Raw genomic sequence first — 23053 nt, 5'->3', positions numbered from 1 at the left:
AAATGCACATATGGATGGAAACACACTTTGTGTTTGTGTGACATATTACACCTTAATCCCTTTTATTACGGTTTAAGGAGTCTGGTGACATTTCAAATGTCCTAGCATAGGTTTGTCCACCTTCAACCTGAGCAAAAGCCTTATCATTCAGAATAACTGCAAACGCGTGGGCGTGTGCGTGGCCTTTAAAGGTTACAGCCTATTGTAACTTGGAGGGAGTTTCATGGCAAATGTGTCCTGTTCGACTCATTTTGCAGGGAGCTTTTTTTTTCTTTTTTTTTACCGCGGAGCTTTTCGAGTGTCCTTAAGTGTAATTCTAGAGAAATAGTGGCTCAGCCATTAATGCGGACGTGCTGTTCTAAAGAGGCGTACACAGAGGCTGTGGTGACAGGAGATAATTTACTCCTAATGAAATTCAACAAGTCATATTATAGCCGCAAAGGAATATAACCATGGCAATGTGAAGCGGGTGGGTGGTTCTGAACTAATCGTTGGGGCGCAGATAATAGGTGTGTCTGATGCAGCTGACATGTAACGCAAACGCCAACGTTTATCTCAAGGAAACGCCAATGGCTTTGGTTCCTATACCAGCATATTCACTATGTTGATAGTGGGGTTGGATCATAGACGTTTGTTAAGATTTTATACAGGAAAATTAAATTAATGTGTACCTTGATTTCAAAAATACCCAACACCCAAATCACCGAATCAGTTTCCAACAGGATCAGCTTTCAGCCACAAAAAATGTTGGACGGGGGAGTTGATTTGGCTTCCAGGCCACTAGCGACCAGCTGTCAGCTACAAAGTGATGGGCAACATGTAAAAGCCTACATGTCAAGTCATACATTGGTTGTCACAGCATCGCTCTCTGCTTCTCAACCTCTACTTTTTTCCCTCTAAATTTTTTTTTTCCATATTTTGCCACTACCTGACTCAGCCTTAGCCCCTTTTTTTTTGTGTCAAATGCGTCCATTAGAAACCACAGTGGAGCTGTTAGCACTTACAATAAAGCATTACAGGAACATAAAACAGGAGCAATGAAAAAAAAGAAAAAAGTTATTCCAAAAGCTAATTTTCCTTTAATCACCAGTTGAGAATCATTCTTGCGTCGCGATTTAACACAAAGGATTCAGAGGGACACCTGTTTTTCATCGCTCCTCTGCCGGCGTTATTAAAAACGTGTGGATGTGGCTTCGCCTCGCACCGTCTTAATTACCGTTGCTGAAATGGCACAACCCATAATTACAATTACAAGCTCGCGGGGTTTCCGATTGCACAGTTGATTACCCAGAAACTCTGCTATTAAGGCTGCGTTCGCCGGCTCAAGACAATGGAGTTCATTTTGTAAGTTAGCTGCAGTATAGTTGTTTAAATGTATCCCCAACATTAGAAAGCCATAACACTGGCACATTAGAAATAAGCCTCACAGATGTAAATGCCTAAAGCCAGAAACCTCAGACACAGTGAATAGGAACAGTAACAGGAGCCGTCTGCCCGCTGTAAACATTCAACATCATCGTACGAATAGAATCTGAAGGATCTGAGCCCTTCACCGAATCCTCGGCTGGGTAATTTCCCTCCTCGGCATCTATCTTAAACTGAAGTTAGATTCAATCTCCACTGAAACCCCGGGCAAATGCTCAGACAAAAGAGAAGGCGATATCGACTCAAGTGTGTGTGTGTGTGTGTTTTCATTAAGTATTAATAGCCACAGAGCTGAGAACTGAGCCTGGACTCATTACAACCGACTCCTTTTCACGGCGTTCGGCTCCAAACAAAGCGTTGCCGAAAAAAACGCAAAACTCAGTGTTTACGAAGCCATTTGGACATCACACGCTTTTCAAATGGTTTTTTGCATTTTGCATTCAAGGAGCTACAGGAAACGCCGACATCTGAGGTCTGAGAGACTTCTTAACTCATACACCTTCACTTTCTCAAGACTTTTTGGAGAACGCAGAGGAATCCTTGTCAACAGGCAGCCTTCCTATGTTTAACTGTGGAGCTTCCTTTTAGGGGTGCATGACTAATAACTAATCTTTCGAAACAGAAAAATCTGGAAAATAGTAAATATATCAACTAGAATTATTACAACTCATTTATTGTGCAGCAAAAATAGATCAAATCTAGTCAAATTCGATAAATCTCCCCAAAGAACAAGTTTAGCTTAGTTAAATAAGTTTTGAATATTTTACCTCGTTAGGATAAGTACTGACTGTGCTGCCCTGAAAAGTCTAATGAAGCTTTTTATTATGATATATGAAAATACAACTGGTCCTGACTGGAAATCTTTCCCAGCTTTCTACATGTTGGACTCCACTCCAGCGTTTATTGGAAATCCATTCTCCCAAACTAAGAATGTAAGATCACTTGAAGATGAGGACAAGGTTAGAGGCACACTAACACTTATTTTCATCTTATTTTACATATTTTAAAAGCAGGAAACATTTTGTCTGATGCCCAACACTCTGTGTATGTTTTGGTTATTGAATGTTACGTTCAGAAAAGGACATTAGAAAACAGAAAATGAGTGGTTATTTGATTTTCATTTTAAAAGTCAGAAATTAAAACTGAAATTCAAGGCACTTTTCTTTATCGGGTTTGAGAATGGATGGATAAAACTTTAAAAACCGCTCCCTTTTAATTATCTTCTAAAAAACAAAAAATAAAATCGTTAGAAGACAGAACCAAAAAAAAAAGCGCTCATTTTTTTCATACTGTGCGAGCGAAAGTTGTAATTTTCAAAGTAAGAGCACGTATGAGGATGACGCTGTGTAACAGAAGTTGATGGACATGGATCAGTACGTTGTTTTTCGAAACAATAAAATAGTCTCAGTTAAGAGGACATGACTGCAGAAAAACGAAGCCGCATATCTCAGGTAAAAACTTAAAATAACTACATATAATAATCAGGGAATAGTTAGCTACTAGCTAACATTACTCTGATATGGGTGGAGAGATTTCTACAGATGACAAGCCTTGTTTTGTCATCAGATCAAAATGACATCAGAGTAATGTTCCAGAGACATTTTAGCCCGGGTTAGTCTCGGGAAACCACATATAAGTCATGTATTTGGGGGCTCTGGCCATAAACGCAGCACCGTCCTCATACATCGTGCTCTTACTTTGAAAAAACAGGCGCTTTTTTTCCGTTTTGTTTCTGTCTTCTAATGATTTTATCTTTTATTTTTAAAAACAGAAAATAAAAATAGGACAGTTTTTAAAGTTTTATCTATTCTCGACCCTGATAAAGAAAAAATGCCTTGAATTTCAATTTTAATTTTTGACTTTTAACATGAAAATCAAACAACAGCTCTTTTATCTATATATATATATATATATCCTTTTATAAATGGAAAATAAAAACAAGACCAAAACATACACAGATTACCCTGAACCACGACAATTTAGTTTTTTATTCACTGCATTAGTTTTACGTTAATAAATCGTATTAAAACGGTGACAGTTTTCAACTTCCCACTATGCCACTCATGTCAGATTGCAAATTTTGTCTGATCAAAAGGACCAGAGATGCTCGGCTTATGAAACAAAAACTGCAAATCACCACATTTGCAGAGCCAACAATATCTGGAACTGGATCTGTCTTCTGTTGACTGACTACACATTCATCCCGACACCCTCACCTGTCCTTGCCCGTCTCCTTCTTGAAGAGCTCGTCAAACTGCAGCATCTTCTGCCAGGAGATGATGTAGACCTTGAGCTTGGGCAGCACCTGATTCATCAGCCTCAGGTTGTTGTAGACCAGCCCCTTCCCGTCCCGCCTCATGTAATTGCTGGGGCCCCAGAAGATGAACACCGTGTCCTGGCTGGCGTTGAGCAGCTCGTGGCGGCTCCGCAGGACGCGCTGCATGCTGGAGTGGGCGATGACGCGCAGGGAGGTGCGGCGGCCCACGTCCCGGGCGTAGCCCCTGGCGGTGGGGGCGTCGTTCATGCGGATGACGCACTCGGCCCGGTCGATCTCTTCTCCCCGGCCGCCCCCGGTGAGGTGACCCGAGCTGGTGACCAGGGCGCAGGTCTGGCAGTGCATCCTGAGCGGCTGATCAGCGGAAACAAGGGAAACAAGAAGCGACAAAATGAGAAAAAAATAAATAAACTTTCCCTCGCAAATATTTGCCGTCTCCTCGTCTCTGTGTGGATGCAGCCGCAGCACGGCGGCAGAATCTTCCTGTTAGTCTTTTCCCCGTGTTTGTTTGTAAGCCTGCAAACTCTCGAAAATGCTGTGAAGTTCTGTTTAGCCTTAGTTTATACAGAAATATGCAAAGGAGACAGAAGCGCTCACCTAGGGGAACTTTGGTAAAAAGCTTCTCTGTGTGTTTGAGGCAGAAAATGCTTTGTTGACAAATGGGTAGCGACAGAGCCTCCTGGGTATATGTACCTTGTCATATTGCTTTGCGATCGGTAGAAACCCCGGGGTCTTACAAAGGATTCACCTTAAATCTTTCTCTCTCGCGCGAACAACAGAGGAATGTGTGTTTACCTCCAACACCGACGTTTGATGCATGGAATTCATGTGGAATACTTATTAAATGTGAACCTGTAGAGAATATATGTGACATGGAAAACTGGTGCCACGATACAGAGCATATGATGAGAGCATGTGGAATTAATACCTGCTCCTCAAGCACAGACAGGTACTGACGTACGCAAATCAAACCAAATGAGAACGTGATTTCATGTACATGATCAGCCATAACATTATGACCACCTGCGTAATATTGGGAGAAGTAAATCACATTGACCATCTTGTGACAATTCAGTGTTCTTCTAGGAAACTTTTGGACCTGGTATTCATTCAAGTGGATGTTACATAGACATGTAGCTCCCACCTAGACCAGACCAGGCACCCCCCACCCCATAGCAACCGTATACTCTCCTTGATGGCAGCAGGATGCAGCCTGACACACACACAAAAATGGTTTAGGAACTCACAAAAAACATGAAGAACTAGGGGACCAGGTAAAATTCAAGTATCCCGTGAGATATCCCCAGTACGGGATCCTCCCCTCAACCCATAGGACCCCACTAACATTGTGTTACCACAGGACACCCTCAAAAGGCCCATGTCTATTCTCTGACCGTTTTGGAAGTAGGTGGTCATAATGTTATGCCTGATCGGTGTATGTACAGCTCAATGCATAAAGTATATTGGCCACATAAATACGTATCCACACTATATGTCTTCAATGACATCGCTTATTGTATCATGTTTGTTTCATTCTACTTTTTCCGACAGGTTATTGCTTTTATCTTTGCTCACAAAAATCAAAATGATGACACTGTGGCATCGCGTTCTTACATGAAACTAACAAGAGCGAGCTGAAACAGGTAAACGATCAACAGACAATGAAATCAAAGTGTATTTGTGTCGTTTTCTTTTCAAATACGCGTGAAAACAGGTGAACGCCTTCACTGTTTTCTTGTGTTTTACAGATTAAATGAACAACATAAACAACACATTAACTCAGTTAACTGAGGAAAAGGATAATTACTGTAATTATATATTTGTAAAAGCAGTTTAAAGGCCTCAGCCACCAGTATTTTTTTTTTTTTTGTAATTTGTCAATTTTAAACTACATTGTGGCTATATATATATATACATATAAACCTATGTGACTTCTTCCTGCTCTTTGCTCTGCTGTTTCTTTTATACTTTTATTTCTCCCCTTCTGTTGTTATAGGTACATCCTTGGTTTTCAGTTGACGTCTCACATTCGTACATGCAACATTCATGAAGTGCATGCCCTCTTTTTTCGTTCCATAAATCATTAACCTAGACCCATTTATGTACGTTAAGTCTCTTTACATGTCGTTGGTGTGTGTGTGCGGCTGCTGCACAGCAACTTAGCGTGTGTGCGAGTGGGCAGGCCTGGGATTTTTCTTGCTTCCGCAAGTGGTGTAAATCAACGATATGCAAACCAGGCCTGCAGAAGCCTTTAATGTGCCCTGAAATATCACCCCAGCAGGAACGCGGCGGTTATTTACATTCCAAGAGACACAACAAATTTACATTTTCACGGCATTAACAAGAACAAATGGTTACGGAGAGATGTTGGCGCGGGGGTGTCATTATCGGCGTCATCTGCAGACTTTGACTCGGAGGCAGATTAGCGGAGGGTTTGTTGAGGTGGTGGAGGAAGAAAAGGGAGAGTGTGAAAGCAAAGGGGAACAGAGAAGGAGCATGAAAGCGATAAAAAAACGTGGACGTATAGAGGAAGATATATAGCGGCAGTGAGAGCTGGTGCTGTAGTGTTTGATGAAATGTTGAGCTAATGAGGTCCTGGTGGTCTACATCATCACCAGCAGCAGCAGCAGCAGCAGCATCCGTCCATTCCTCCCGTCTCCCCCTTCCCTTCCCTCCCCTCTACCACCTGGCAGCGCTTTGACAGCCAATCTGGCTGCAGAGCTGCGACACCAGTGGAACAGGTCAGAAATCCCATTTTTACCCAGGGGCTTTTAAGTGGCTCCACAGACCTTATTCTCTCTTCCTCTGTCTCACGGAGAATTTAAGTGGGCCTTGCTGGCCAGAATTGGCCTCTTCAGGGAGCTCAGTCAGGCTATTACCGAGAAATAGGCTGGATGGTCTGGACAAGGCTCTCCATTTTAGCCAGAATTACGTGACCCTTCCAATATGGCAGTTTGGGTTGAGGGGATGGAGTCGATGTAGCCCCTGGTTTAACCCAGAACTGGATGTGAGCGCCTGCTGACTCCTCAGAACGGAATATTTGCCTTCAAATCGAATTTATCCTCGAAAAACCGGCTCTGAAAAGAGCGCTCCGTTTAATGATTCATACAGTAAATGGTTTATAATTCAAGGAGCATTCAACATTTATGAATTTCAAATCACCAGCTTTGTTCCTCCTTACTGAACAAAACACCTTTGATCATAATTAAAAGATCCGCTACGTTTAAACCCTGCGAGTGTTACTTTGAGTTTTCCTTCCATGTGCGGTTACAACGCCTGGCCAAGGCCGCGATCAATAATATAACTGCGGCGAATATCCAGAGTAAATAATGGATTCTCGTAGCTGTTTGGCTCCTTTGTCTCACAGGTGGACATTAGAAAGGAGAAAGTCAGGGACCATTCTCAAAGCCGCTCCGCCTAAATGCTCGTCTGACGTTTCCAGGAAACGAGTTTTATTTTAGAGATAATTGCACAGAATGCAAAACAATTCAGTTCAATTCGCAACCAGGCAACAGGCGTCCAACGGATGTGGGAAAGATGAAAGACGGCGCACAACACTGTAACTTCATTCTTCAGGGAGTTAAAAGTAGTTTCGACCACCAGCTTATATTCTTCTCTTCTTTTCCTCTCCACAACATTTATTTAACCACGGACGGATATTTTCATTTGACCTCATCGCCGTAGGTGTCAAATTTCTGCAATTACTATTTAATTTGAATAACTAGTTCAGGTCCGAAGAAGTAAAACAAAACAACAGAGTGTGTTTGTGTCCTGCGAGCACTCAGAGTGTCCACACATTTTGGCTACTTTTACAAGTCATAGAGATCTATCTACATATACTGAGGCATGATGCAACAAAAGGCAAAAAACAAAACATTGAACTAATCCATCAAATTGTGAAATGTAGTTAAGGCTGCATTAGTATACACTCACTGGCCACTTTATTAGGTACACCTGTTTAATAGCTAATCAGTCAATCACATGGCTGCAATTCAATGCATTTATTCATGTAGAGGTGATCAAGACAACTTGATGAAGTTCAAACTAAGCATCAGAATGGAGAAGAAAGGGGATTTAAGAGACTTTGAACGTGGTATGGTTGTTGGTGCCGGACGGGTCTGAGTATTTCAGAAACTGCTGATCTACTGGGATTTTCAAGCACAACCATCTCTAGGGTTTACAGAGAATGGTCTGAAACAGAGAAAATATCCAGTGAGCGGCAGTTGATGTGAGAGGTCAGAGGAGAATGGGCAGACTGGTTGGAGACGATAGAAAGACAACAGTAACTCAAATAACCACTGGTTACAACCAAGGAATGTAGAATACCATCTCTGAACGCACAACACATCCAACCTTGAAGAAGATGGGCTACAGCAGCAGAAGACCACACTGGGGGCCACTCCTGTCAGCTAAGAACAGGAAACTGAGACTACAGTTCACACAGACTCAACAACACTGGACAATAGAAGACTGGAAAAACGTTGCCAGGTCTGACGAGTCTTGATTTCAACTGCGACATTCAGATGTCAGGGTCAGAATTTGGCGTAAACAACATGAAAGCATGGATCCATCCTGCCTTGTATCAATGGTTCAGGCTGGTGGTGGTGTAATGGTGTGGGGGATATTTTCTTGGGACACTTTGGCCCCTTAGTACAAACTGAGCATGGTTTAAATGCCACAGCCTACCTGAGTATTGTTGCTGACCATGTCCATCCCTTTATGACCACAGTGCACCATCTTCTGACGGCTACTTCCAGCAGGATAATGCACCATGTCACAAAGCTCATATCATCTCAAACTGGTTCCTTGAACATGACAATGAGTTCACTGTACTCCAATGGCCTCCACAGTCACCAGATCTCAATCCAACAGAGCACCACTGGGATGTGGTGGAACGGGAGATTCTCATCATAAATGTGCAGCCGACAAATCTGCAAAATCTCCAAGTTTCCAACACCTTGTTGAAAGTATGACACTAAGAATTGAGGCAGTTCTGAAGGTGAAAGGGGGTCCAACCTTTTACTAGAAAGGTGTACCTAATAAAGTGCCCGGTGAGTGAACATGAGTAGTAGTATTTGTCTGAAGAAGTAGGACTTTTTTATATACTGTTCTATATTTAAGATTACCATATCTGAAGAATAGATTATAAAAGGGAATGAGTTTCAATTGAGAGCTGAACCTCAGCTCGTTCCCATATTCCCATCCCATAAACTCAGCGAAACAATTAGACCATTCAAAAAAAAAAAAAAACTACTTAAGTCAGTGCCTATAGGTTCACATTAGGGGCATGACTACCCGTATATATGGCCATATGTCAATGTGTCAATATGTATTTGTGCCTTTCTCATGAGACGTGGACACGTGCCAGCTTTGGACACAGATTCCCCTTTAGGGACGATGGAGATAATTCATCTATTTATTATTTCACTGACTGAAGAAGAGCAGGGTGGTGGCGGGCGGGGGCGGGGGGGGGGGGGGGGGGCTAGAAAATGTGCCACTGTTGCAGAACCACTGACTTAATTTCCCTTTATTACTATTCGTTCTTTTATTAATAATTTCCTCAATAAATCATTTGATTTAAAAGAATAATTTCCACTGAAGTCTTGTTTTATTTGACTAACCATTAAATCAAGAGAAGCACCCAGTGATTCTATTTTTCTTAAATAAAAGTGACTGACTGCTTTGAGCATTATTAAAGCTCTGGATGATTGTGTTAGATGGAACTGATCCGATCAGGCGTAACATTATGACCACCTTCCTAATATTGTGCCGGTCTCCACTTGTGCCTCCAAAACAGCCGTGACTCATCAGAGAATGGACATGGGTGTCTCTGTTGATCATCCCACAGATACTTGATGAGTTTGGGATCTAAATTTGGAGGCCAGGTCACCTTGTGCTGTTCTCCATATTTTATTTTAGTTTTTCCTAAACTGTTTCTAAACTGTTTTTGTGTGTGAGTCTGTGTCCAGGCTGCATCCTGCTGGGGATGGCTGCTGCCATTAAGTAGAGTCATTGCTATGGGGTGGGATTATCTGGTCTAGGTGGATGGTTCATGTCTAAAGACATTGTATTGTGACAAGTAATTTACTTCACCAGTCAGTGGCCGTAATGTTATGCCTCATCAGTGCATTTGCCTATGTAAAATACATTCACAGAGCTACAATGTATTTTTTTTTTTTTGAGCTTCTCAGCATAAGAAGGATGAAGGGTAACCTTGTCCCACTTTGGCTCACACCAGGAGCCTGTCCTGGTTTCAGAGAGCCCATCCATCCATCCACAGTGGCCTAGTAAAGGTACAAAAACAACAACAGCAGCGTCAGATAGCGGCCCAGTCACATCTCTGCTCCGCCTGCCAGGGAGACAACTCAGACAGCGGAGGCCGCCCTTCTCATTTCCTCATTCTGTCTGCATCTGAACCCTCGTCTGCTTCCTCTGAGCCTGTCCTTCACAGGGCTGCAGGAGCCGTCACCGCACCGCCCGGCGCTCGCCCCGCCTGACTTCCTGACCCGGGGAAAAACATGGCTGTCAGAGCCGCGAGGATTAACCTTGAGAGGCAGCGGAGGCGATGAAAAGGAAGGGCGGCTCGGTCCCAAACCACCTGGGGAGGAGAGGCTGGGGGACGGGAAGGGGGGGCAGAACAAACCTGACGCTCGGCCATTTCAAAAAGCGTTTCCTGCCTGTGATGTGTGTCGGTCGAGAGGCTTACTGCGTAGCATTTGGAGGCCGCGTATGAGAGTGTGTAATTAAGCTACAGGGAGGAATAAAAGCCATACAGGACTCATATAATCACATATGATTACGATGTGATTGTAGATGAAGGAGCCTGTGCAACGCCGCAGTCTTGATTGGCTTCGTGGTCAGTGCTCACGGGCCTCCGCTGCCCATGGGTAACACAGGGAATAATTGGCGGTTAAAACTCACATGGGTCTTAAGGGGGCATGAAATCACAGCTGTAATTCCTCCCCCTCCCCCCTCTCTCCCTCCCCCACCTCGGCCTGGTCCCTGGAGGGAAAGGCATACTTACACTACACTACAGCGAAGCATTACGCTTGACGTATGCCATACCCCCTCGGAGCAGAAAAATAGGATTCGAGTGTTGTTATTGATTTCATGTGGGTGAATGCAGTGGGAGGGGGGTGGTGGTGGGGGGGTTTCAAGGATGCGAAATGGAGGATATGGCCTGTAAATGTGAGCGCTGAGAGGCGGCAATCATCCGGCTCAGCAGGACGCTGTCTGGCTGTCTGGTCTCGCCCCGAGATGCCACGATGGAGCAAAGCGCTTTGCGCCTGCTCCCGGCTGACCTTTAGGCTCGTCAGAGGCGCCTTTGTTTTCTGTAGCCTCCTCAGGGGGGGAAGGCAACTACCACAGTTGCACATTAATGACTTGAGGCAAAAAAAAAAAAAAAAAAAACTCTTGAAAGTTTCTAAAAAAGAAAAAAAATGGAAAAGACGATGCAACATACAACTTTTGTTACAGTTTGTCTCTAACGTAAGTTGTTGACTTTGAATGCTGAGTTTACTGAGTCACATGAGACACATTTAAGATGAGACATTAAGGCAGTAAATGCAAAATCAACAGTTTCACACCAATACACACAAACACGTTATAACACCAATACTGAGTGTGCTCTTAAAATCTTTTAATCATCTCGTCTTTACTATCACAGCTATAGAAGAAGCAGCTGTGAGCAGTAACCGTGTTTACATTCTTTCATTTGCTTCAGCATACGAGCCACAGCGGAAAGGTCCTGTTTCATTACTGCACATTGCATCTGGTCGTTGCATCTATGCCGTTTCATTCTTTCCTTGGGCGTGCGGCGGAAATAACTTTCTTAGATGTGTGTTATTCAAAACACACATAAAGTACAAAAAGAACTGAGCCGCTTTTAGACCCGGTTGCTTTCACGCTGAAATCTAAATGAAGCTGAGATGCAGAACGTGCTATACACAAACGGAACAAGTGTTCTCGAATAAAACAACCGATACGACTATTGCATATAATCCCTGCAGTTCTACTATCAGTCTTTAACAATGTGTTGTAATTTTATGAATGGTTAAAAACATAGTAAAATTTTTTTTTAAAAAATTAAAAAAAAAATACAATATCCTCTTGAGACCCAAGCTTTTATTTGTTTTTGAATTTCTCCACAGTATTTGGGATCAGTAGTATCTAAGACGTATAAAAACTAAGCATCATCTTTGAACAGGAAGTCATTTAATTATTTATATTATAATAAACTCACCCAATGTATGACAAAATATGAAACTGTTTAATACCTGTACATGGCTGAGCAAAGACAGAACAATGAAGTCCCAACGTCCTCAAACAAGGACCTGCTAATTAGCAACATTATAACTCATTGCTAATGATAAAATTTGTTAAATTTGAAGGTCATATCTAGCTAAGAACATTAATAAGAATAAATAAACAAGTTTCAACTGTAAAATTCAGTGATGTTTTCTACCTCATCTACCTTTGTCCTGTGATCGTCTGTAGAATGAATCCGCTATCATGTTTGCTACTTTGCTACTACCCACACGAGTTTAAATAAAGCAGAATAAGCTGCAATAAAACCTAAAACTTAATGTCCCCATATGAGGACGCGGGGTCTCAGGAGGTTAAACCTCTCTGAATAGTGGTATAAAACACAAATACTCAAGTACAAGTACCACAAAGTTATATTTTAGCACAATGCTGGCAACACATGACCCCAGTGAAGATGATCGGTTTTAAAGTAGCAACCTGGTCATTCCTCAAATGACCACTAGAGGCTGGCACCAAAAGTCAGTCCCTTTAACCTCCACTTTAAGATGCCTGACGTTACAACATAAATAAACATCTTTAATGTTGGGTACAAATGGGTGGGTGCCATCATAAATTGCCTCGGCATCTCCACTCCACCTCTGTCTACTCTTGAATTAGCAAGCAAAGCCAAGATGTGACTGTCGGTGGGATCCGCACTGAGCTTTTAAACCACTCTTCAGAAATCCTAAAGTTGGCGTCACTTAGGATTTGTCCATCTTAGTACGATGCCAAGAAAAAGCGACATAGACACGTTTAAGATAATCTGACAAATGCAGCTATTTACTGCACTGGAGGAAAGAAACGCAGAAGACCTCATTTAAACCCTTTGATTAGCCCACAGAAGACAGAGAGTCGCTGTCTAAACTCACTTGTTTCCTGTTGTTCCATCCTATATCAACATCAACTGCAGCTTCTGGCTGTTTTCAGGAGACACCCTCCAGAATACAATGTCGCATTAAACCGATCTGTGCGGCATGAAGAGTGTGTGTTTGTGTGTTTTGGCCACAGAGTTGGTGCCAAAGCAACGAGGTGCCGACATCACACAGCAGATACACAGCAGTATCAAAAACGAAACACATTTTTCTTTATTATTATTAATGTCATTATTAATTATTATTAGCGGATTTCAGTTTTTTGTTGTGGTTAATTTCCGTATCATGTCACTTACAAGGCTATGTATGCACAGTATATAGACGAAGACGATAATAAAAGTTTACGCCGCTCAATGTTACGTTTAGAGAGCAAATCAAATATAACAAGTTTACGCGACCAATGAGCATTGACCTAGCCTAGTAGACTAACCTGCTATGCATGCACAACCAAAATGATGCCGTTTGCACATTTAACTTAATTAAAAGAATAACTAAAAGGCCACGCCAGGTCCTCTGGTGGCCGTAGACTGTATAAAGTTGTACGGCGGAACAGCTCCTCAAAAGTGAAGCCAAAGCAAGTACAGCTCCCCCTGGTGGCTGGCTGAAGTATAGGTCATAAGCTCGACCTCCATCATGTTAGTGGCAAACATCAGCTGCCATGCCAACCACTCTGTACAGCAGCCACATGACACTAAATTAAACAAATTAAAAAATAAAAAATAAGTACAGTGTATAAGCTAACATTTCCCTGTAAGTGATGGAGGTATAGTAGAATTAATTACACCAAAACACGAGTGAGGACCGGAGCGTACTGTGCAGACTCTGACTGTGTTTTTGGCCTAACACTAATAATACTAATGCCAATGCTGAAAAATAATTACAAACACAATTCAAAGTGTGTTTGTTTGCTGATGTTTGACAGTTACTGGACGGAGGAAACTTTAATTAGTTCTGGACATTTTTGATCATAAACTAAACATCTGACACATTAAAACTGACATTGGTGCTATGGGGACAGTCAGAGAAACATCAACGCTGTAAGGGTTTTGTTGCTGAAATAGTTTAGTAAATTAAAGAAACAGACATTTCAGATCATCTGATGAAACCACACTACTAAACAAACACAAAACACTCGATAATCAACTCAAAGTCATCTGAATTTAGCCTTTTCTTGGTAAAAAAGAAATCTCTGTGAGTGAAATTGGAATGCTGATGTCTTATTTGATCATTCTGTGAAATTGCCTGTTAAAAGGGACCATTAAAAAACCCTTAAATCTGAGAGATAACGAAAACGCCCTCAAAATAAGCTAATTCAAAAGCCGGTTCCCGCTGCGAGAGCCGAAATGTGCGGTTTCGTGATATCAGACGGCGAGAAGGAGGAGGGGGGGCGTGGAGGAGGGGGGCAGAAACGCTGAACGGCCCGAAGAAACGCATTCAGCGGGAACATAGAGAGCGAAAAGCGGCGAAGGAATGGGGCGTTAACAAATAGAGAAACAAAACACCAATTACGAGTCTGCAGCGGCGAAGAGGAGCGGACGCGTGGGGTGGTGCGACTGCAGTTACCAATTAGAGTTAAATCTCAAATAGCTGCAGGCGAGAGAACGGGGAAAAATTCAGCCGTGGTGGTGAAGGCGTTGCGTTTAGAGGAGAATCAGACCTGCTGGTGTTGTGCCGACGAACACACACAAAGAGGCAAAGAGGTGTATATGCACATTTCGTGTGCAGGTAGAGCTCTGCAGGTGGAAGAGGGTTTGTTTGGAGCTGTTTGCCTGGCGTGCACGTTTGACCGCCATTAAGTGGGAACCGAGGTGGGAAGTAAACTCAGGACTAATGAAGATGAGGAGAGGAGGAGGAGGACGAGGAAGAGGACGAGTAGGAGAACAGAGAGGGGATATTGAAACAGGGGCAATTAGGAGATCCAGCGGTCAGCAGTCATACTCCAGGTTGATGCTCCGCTTGTAATTAGCGCAGAGTTTTCAGTGAGGATCTTTAAAGAAGACGCCTTTGATGGAGGGCAATTATCTGCTTCAGAAAAAAAAACAACATCTGACCTATAAAGAGTGAATGAAAAATCATTGATGGAGTGTTTTTTTTTAGATTTTTTTTTTAATAAGTGACACGGCTGATGATCTTGTTACAGGGGCCCTGGTTGAAATAAAAGTCGCTATCATCCAGAGCGTTTGAAGAAGAGGAGACACTGGTGGCAGAGCTCTGATCTTCAAAGCGCCCAGTCGAGAGTAAAGAGAGCTCTTTAGCGAGCGCGTCTGCGCGCGCGAGCGGAGAGGTTTAATGTGCGTCCGCGTGCGCGATCAAAGTAAACACGCGCGGGCCGCCGGAGAGTGGGACGCAACAGTTTAGAGGACGTCAAGCCGAGCCGCGCGCACATCTGGAGCACTCCAACAGCAGCTGCGTTCCACAATCAAATTAATGACCAAGAAGAATAAAATCAGACAGACGAGTGTGAACCAGAACATCACGCTGGTTTTGTTATTTCTGAAAAAAAACAAAAAAAAAAAACAACAGCAGATAATTGAGCGTGGCTGCTGCCTGAACGGGAGACAAATCACTGATTAGGGTGAAGAATTGAAAAGATACGATGCAGCTGACAGGCGCTGCTCTTAGATACACAACAGATAAACTGGTCAAATAAACGGATTAATGCTTAAAGCTGCGTGAGGGGGGTAGACACTATTGAGCCGGCGGGAAGGTGTCTAGAGAGAGAGAGAGAGACACATGCACACGAGTAACAAAGCAATAATGACTTTCATCCCGGAGAGAACAACACGAGTAAACGGCCTCGTCTCATGAAGTGTGGATGACTCCAACTGAGATTTAAAGGTACTGTCGGGTCACGCTGTTACGGCGCCACATGTCTCCCGTGTCTGGACCAAGACTTTGCACGTGAACACACCACGGAGACTACAGCCAGTTGGTACACACACACTGATCAGCCATAACATTAGGACCACTGACAGGGGAAGTAAATAACATCATGGTCGTCTTGTGACAGCGCAGTGTTCTGCTGGGAAACTTTTGAACCCGACATTCGTTCGTGTGGGTGTTACGTAGACATGTAGCACCCACCTAGACCAGACCAGACACCCCCCCCCCCCCGCCCCCCCACCCCATAGCAATAACACAGCAAGACGCAGCCTGACACACATGCTTCAGGAACAACTCAAAAATGACGTGAAGAACAGCACAAGGTGTTGACCTGACCTCCAGACCCTCATTCAGTTCAATTTAAATTCAACTTTACTCACATAGCACATAGAATCATAAGGGGGTGGCACAAGCCAACAAACCAGAAACTATTCAGTTACATCATGTGGTTAAACTATAATGGATATACGGCAATTAACACACAGTATAACTTCTGTCCAGTCCAGTTTATGTCACAGCATAAAACAACACAGCATTAAAAAAAAAAGGTACATTAGTGTGGGTGTGTAGCTTCCAGTGCTGGTGAGACAATGAAATACGGTTCGGACGGAGAAGCACATTTGAAATATAGATCCATTAGTGTGAAGGATTATCAGACGCCAAAACACGGGGAAGTGGTTTATGACGGCACCAGCAAAGATTTTTCAACACTGTGAACTTTTCCTCCAACATGTTCACAAGCAAAAAAAAAGAAAAAAAGAAAAGAAAAGAAAGAAAAGGAATGAATGACTTCCTGTTGCAAAGTAATCAAAGTGGAACTGCAGCCAGGTTGAACGTTTGTTGTTGAGTAATTCTCTGAGTTTCTACCAGAGTCCTGTGGGAACTGAATTATAGGCTACGCTTTTCACGCGGCGTTAATTTCAGCTTAAATAAACAGCTTCGTGAAGGAGTTCAGAGGAATATAGTGGACGCTGAGCGGGCTGCACGCTGGCTTCCGTTAATCGCGCCAGTGAAGGAGCCGCCGGTGCAGCTGTCTAATCACTGAAGTGCAGATTTGAAGAGATTTTATTTTGGCCTCCGCAGTGATCTCATTTGGTTGACAACAGCTAAACCCTCGCTTCAAACCTGACCTCAAATCTGTTGCAGGAATAATATTGAAAAGTGTTTTTATGGAGTTTTCAAATTCAAACAACAAACATTCCATTCAAAAAGGACGCGGTAGGACTCAAAGCACACACGTACATAAATACAGGTCTACAGAGAGACAAGACAATAACAAGACGGATCATACAAACACCAGACACCAGACATCACACCCATCACCTGTGTGGTCCAGACACTCTCGGGTAAAAGCAAAGAAAAGAAAAAGAGCTGACTGGAACTGATGAAAACTCATGTTCAAAGTAACAAATAAAAGGCGGTGTTGCCTTTATCCAGTTAAATAAGATTAATCTCCAGTCCAACGCTGAAGAGAATATAGCTATAGCTTTTCTATGTTCAGCCTGAGATGAGACCAGAACATATGACATATGTTGGCTGGCGCCTGTTTACATCTAGGGCAGGATAGATCAGTCCCCTTGAAAAATGAAGTCTATGTAGCACCTTAAACCACAGGTCTTCAACAGGGGGTCCGCAACCCCTAGGAGTCCGTGGAGGTACTGCAGGAGGGTCACAAAGTATTTGGTTGATTATATATATATTTAATTTCCCCCCACAAATGTCTTAAAATACACAATAACATTAACCCAACATATTTTAGTAAAGGGATAAAAGGAGGCGGAAGACGTTAACTATCAGTCGCTTCGTCACTCATTCAGCGATACAGGAGCTGCCTCAATCACGCTAGTCGAGTGCCACAGCTTGTATCTACTAACACACTCAGTCCCCGAGGCCATGAGTGTTTTTTTAAAAAGTTGGCTGTGACTGATGTGACTACACACTCACTGACTGGATGGACGATTTGACCAAAGGAGGAGACAGAGGGGACGAAGTCTGCTCTGTCTTTATCAAGTGATATTACCAACAAAGATATTACAAGAAGTAAGTGGAACCACTGTGGAGAGTAACGTAGTAAATACAACTTCTGCTTGGATACTCCTGAAACACGCATGTAACCTTGCGTTAGCTAGAGGTTAGCATTAGCAGTAACATGTAACACGAATCCTCCAAATAATGAAGTAACTTCACAGGTTATTCTAACCCATAACGTTATCCAGGCTGAAACTGATGATGCATTATATTAGTCTGACCTGATGTGAAGTGTGCGTTGTTGTTGTTGTTGATTGTCTCACTCCAATCCTTTCCTTTATTGGCCAAGGTCAAACCAAAGTTGTCTACGGCTGGCAGGGATGGGATGTGATAAAACGTCAACTTAGTGTTTTCAGCTTTTTCGGTTTTGGCACCAAAAGATACAACAAGACGACATTTTCATCTTCGAAAGTGACAGCGTTCGCCTCAAGCTTCCCTCTGTTCTGCCTCCATTTAACACTGTGACGTCACAGCGACGTGGGCCATGAAGGCGTCTATAGCACGGAAACCACCCATTTAAGAGTCGGATTGGAATCGGTTGCAGGAAATAAACATGACAACGCTACACCAGGCTGAAATCTGCTCTGAAGCTGCTGTTGCTGTTATTCTGTCCAACCACGCTGTCCCCTGGGTTCCCTATCCAATCAAAAAAACGACCTTGCATCCCGAACACAAAACAACCTCTGCAGCAAACGCTGAGCCCAACTCTGGCCCGAAGGCACAACTCTGTCATTAAACCTTAACTCTCATTGTCGTCACTGGACAAAAAAAGGTGGAAAGAACAATGGCGCAGCTCTTTCCCCTCCCTCTTCATTTCCCCCTGCTGCTATGCCTCCATCACACCTCACCCGCCAAAGAGAACACCTCTTCCTGCTGATTTTTTCGGCACAAGCTGCTGGCAAAGACTGGACACAGGCAGTCGAGTTTCACATTGTTACAGCACACACTCTTTGGCCTTAATTGGCTCCGTATCAGCCTGCGAATCCACTGGTGCAGACCTCTAAAATGACGCAGCCGTCGCTCGTCCCTGTATCCTCCACCTATAGGATGGTGGAGAGCTGCTGCGAGGACCACACAGACACATCCCTCTAGGAACCATTGCCTTGGCGTGAATGCAAAAGATGAGGTGCAATTTACCAGGTCACAGGATCGCCCCTCCATCCCCACCCACCCTCACACGTTTTTGCTCTAAAATTGCAATTGGAGGTGGCAAGGCGAGAAGATAGAGGAGGAAAAAGCCAGGAGGAAATGACAGAGGGACATTAGGAGGAGAGTGGGAGGCAGAGGGATGGGAGAAAGAAGGAAAGAGACGGAGAGAGGAGCCATGACAGAGAGAGGCGGGCCGAGGAGGGGGAAAAATGAAAGGCAATCTGAAAGATGAAAAAGAGGAGCAAGAAAAAGGAGTGGCTGTCAGAGAAAGAAGCACTTTGGAGACCGAGAAATGTAGGGCAGCGCCTTCAGAGAGACACGGAGGGATTTCAGGGGCGTCCTTTGATGGGGGGAAAAGTTAGAAACGCGCACTCGGTCGCTTCGCAGCGCCGCCGAAATTATGATCTCTGATAAGGTCATTATGCGGGAGGAGAGCCGCAGCCGCGCAAACATCATTAACACATCTGCAGGATTCCCCCTCTCCGAAAGCGCATCCGCACACCTGAAGTTGGCCCCCGCACGCGAGCTGGGAGGCTTCACATTTGCAAGTGGGCTCACGGCCGCCTTCATCAGCTCATGGTTTTTTGATGTGGCGGGCCGATGTGTTCCCGTAATCCTCTCAGATCGGTTGTTGGGAGTGATAGGCATAGTTATTGCCCAGCGCAGCGTGGTAAACAATGGACTGAATCAATAACAAGAAGATGATCTTGTTAAGAGAAGTGCGGCGAGTGTAATGACTTGGAGAAGATGACTGAGCGCGAGGCGCCGCTTCACTTTCACATCACGTCCGCGTCTCGGCTGCAAAAAGTCCCCTTTTCTGCACAAGATACAGCGCGTTGAAAATGAAACTGAAAGATAAAAGGTGCAGCATAATCTCAGCGTGGAGAAGGATGTATGCGCGGGCCGAGGCGGCGGGAGGAAATCTGAATATGGCTCTCAGGCGAACTGTTGAGCGTCAAATTCAAGACGACAACGGGGGCAACGAGGTGGCTTTCACACCAACCAGCAGCAACTTCTTCCAGGGATGGAGGCTGGCTGCTTCAGTCCTGAGCTACGTCCAGCTGAACCCCAAAGGAGCAATTACTGTTGTGTTCTCGTAAATATGACAACGAGTTAAAGAAAAACGAAAAAAAAAACAAAAAGAAGACATCAGTAAAACACTGGCTCTATTAGTGCGGAGGAAAAGGCTTCGCTTCCCTCTGAAAACATTTTCAGTGCTACATATTCCGGTTGGAGTGTGTCCATTATGTGGCGGAACAGAGGATAATGAGAGACAGTAACTGAAAAGGACGAGTGTGTGTGTGTGTGTGTGTGTGTGTGTGTGTGTGTGTGTGTGTGTGTGTGTGTGTGTGTGTGTGTGAAACACCAGCTGCCAGTGACAACAGTCATCAGGCAGGAAGAATCTCTGAGGACGCGGCAGATTTCATATTGGCAAACAGGACACGCGAGTGTGTCTCCAGTCTCTGTCCGTGTGTCCGTTACATCTACTATTTCAAGGTGCTACTAGAGGGAAATATAGTCAATGTCTATTTGGATTTAGATAAAAAAAATAAAAATCTAGCTTCCAAGTGGTTTCCATACTGGTCTAGTTTGGGCTTCCTTGAGTATATTTGTGTATTAGTGCATAAAAAAACTAAACAGATTTACTCAGAAAAAACCTTGGATGAAGTTTATCAGGACTCAGACTGAAGACATTTTCAGGGTAATTTATCCTATTGAGTACAAGAAATCTAAGGACCTTGATCGGCAGCATTACAACGTCACACCACGTTCTTCTTCTTCTTTTTTTTTTTAGTAGTTTTCAAACCTGCTTGCAAGTACATTAACGCCGCAGACTGGAGGCGTTTGAAAAGCTTTTAGCACTAAACTCCTGAAAGAAACCAAGTGAAGAAGCCACTTAGATAAGTGATCTTTGAGAAAAGTCAAACAACTCACAAACGCCTTTTGTTTTAGCTTAGTTTGTAGATAAACCATTAAATGGATGCTTTAAATTCAAGCCTTTACAGGGCACTCACTGAAATACTTGGAAAAGTTTCAAAGAGTGTTACTGTAGGACATGAGGATGCTTTTCTTTTTTACGATGAAGTTATTATATACGGTTCCTTGCCTTTAAGTGGTAAACAAATGTAAACCTGTATTTAGATCACATGCTTCTAAACCTCACTGACACAGACTTTAAAATGTGTGCTGTGTTACCATATATATATAGTTTATATGTATATAGTTAAAAACTTCAGAAGCTTTAGAGCATATTGTTGCTTCATCATGGGGTTCATCAGTAAGTATAGCTCAAACTCAAAAGCTTTTTCCGCATAAAAAAAAAGTTTGTTATATATTATAATGAGAAGACAACTTCATTTAACACGTTGGTCTAAATAAAAATGAACAGTATTAACTCAGTAATGCATGAATTTTCAGCAGGTATTTCTGCCTTCACTCAACATAGAGGTGTATTCAGTTAGCGCAAATTAAAATGTATTCTGCCTTTAAATGAGTCTTTAAATAAATAGTTTACTGAAAAAATATAAGGTAAAAATTAGCACGAACATTTTTGAGTAGAGTGAAAGGAAAAGAAATAAGTTCAAATAATTAGGATGAGGAGTTATTTTCTGATTTCTCTGATGAAAGACCAATAACTGAAAGGGTGGAGTGTGTGTGTGTGTGTGTGTGTGTGTGTGTGTGGAAACACTCAGAAACTCCATATGTCAAACACAAACTAAGCTGTAATGGGTAAATGGTGCAATTTTGTAATCAACATTACATTTGTCAAATTTGAGCCCTTCTGAACAGGAAATGTTTTTAAGATTGTAATTATTTAGTGGCATGTCTGTGCAGTCACAAAATGTACTTATAATGGGAGTCAAAAAATCTCCCTTTTCCAATTATTTTTTATATTGAAAATAAGTCATAAGTCATGTCGGTGACTTTCTTTTTAAACATTTAAAGGGTTAAAATATATATATTTTTAATATTTAGTAGTTTTGATGTACTGAGGCTGATTAACAGATTTATGCAAAAAAAAGTTGAAAACATATTTATCTGACATGAAAACAGGCGCCAACAGTAAGAGAGAGAAACAGCTGCTGAGGCAGCTCCTGTATCGCTGAATGAGTGAAGTGTTGACTGAAAGACAACGTCTTATACCTCCATTTATCCCTTTGCTAAAACATGTTAATGTGTATTTAAAAAATTTATCTGTGTGGGGGAAAATTGTGGGTAAAAATTAAAAAAATATATACAGAAAATGTCTAATCAACCAAAGATTTTACAACCCTCCTGCAGTATCTCCTACGGGTAGAAGAACTATGACCTCGACCAATTCAAACGGAAGTTTAGAAGGAAGGAAGGAAGGAAGGAAGAGGAGAAAAAGGGGAAATGAGAATTTGCTTGCTTGAAAAAGGAGAGTTTTGTAAGAGAGTAACTTCATGTGTGTGCACGTGTTTGTCGTTTTGGTTTTGTTGCCATAATGTCCATGTTATGTCCTTGTCTGTTCGGTTTGAAATAAACTACATGAACATTAATACTAGCTATGTTGAAATAACTTATAAATAGCCATGTACATTGTTAAATCATCATTTTTCAGAGTGTGGGGTGGTGCTGGTTCTCCCTGACGTGGCTCCATAATCTTAATAATAAAGTTGCTGTGATGTTGCGCCGTAGACGGAGAGGACGGCGTTCACCAATAAGTTAAACACACAAAAATGTCATATTTTTTTAATCCCATTTTCCACCTCCGCGCTCTGAGTTTCATTGATAGCACCCACCAGGCAAATCGACAGCAGCGGATGGATGAACAAACATTCATTCTCATTTTCTTTGGTTCTTTTCCCTCAAATATTTGGAATGAATTTCTAAATTTGGACGGGAGCTTGAATAATGAGCTCTTTCAGCGGAGACTGATTTCACCTCCAAACCTCTGAGGTGTTTTAAATGCGTTCGCAAAATAGCAAAGATTAGAGGATTAATTCATCACTCAGTCGGCTCACGTCCCTCTCAGGTTTATCCTGTGACCCTTTGATGGGGCCTGACCCTCAGCTTTGGAACTAAGTAACGACAGTGGAGGAAAATTGAGCATTTTGTGAACATTATTTCTATATTGTATGTAAAAAACATGTGG

General features: G+C 42.8%; 1 protein-coding gene across 1 annotated transcript in view; it reads right to left on the bottom strand.

The window, feature by feature from the left end:
* st6galnac5a (ST6 (alpha-N-acetyl-neuraminyl-2,3-beta-galactosyl-1,3)-N-acetylgalactosaminide alpha-2,6-sialyltransferase 5a) overlaps positions 1–23053 on the bottom strand; it is a 52675-nt gene that overhangs the window by 15369 nt on the left and 14253 nt on the right. Inside the window, exon 3 of the mRNA XM_047589611.1 lies at positions 3642–4054. Coding sequence (XP_047445567.1) covers positions 3642–4054 — 413 coding nt within the window. The remainder of the gene's footprint in view (positions 1–3641; positions 4055–23053) is intronic.

The sequence above is a fragment of the Mugil cephalus genome, chromosome 7 (genome assembly GCF_022458985.1).
Source record: "Mugil cephalus isolate CIBA_MC_2020 chromosome 7, CIBA_Mcephalus_1.1, whole genome shotgun sequence".
Taxonomy (NCBI): domain Eukaryota; kingdom Metazoa; phylum Chordata; class Actinopteri; order Mugiliformes; family Mugilidae; genus Mugil; species Mugil cephalus.
This window is presented reverse-complemented; position numbering and strand designations above follow the sequence as displayed.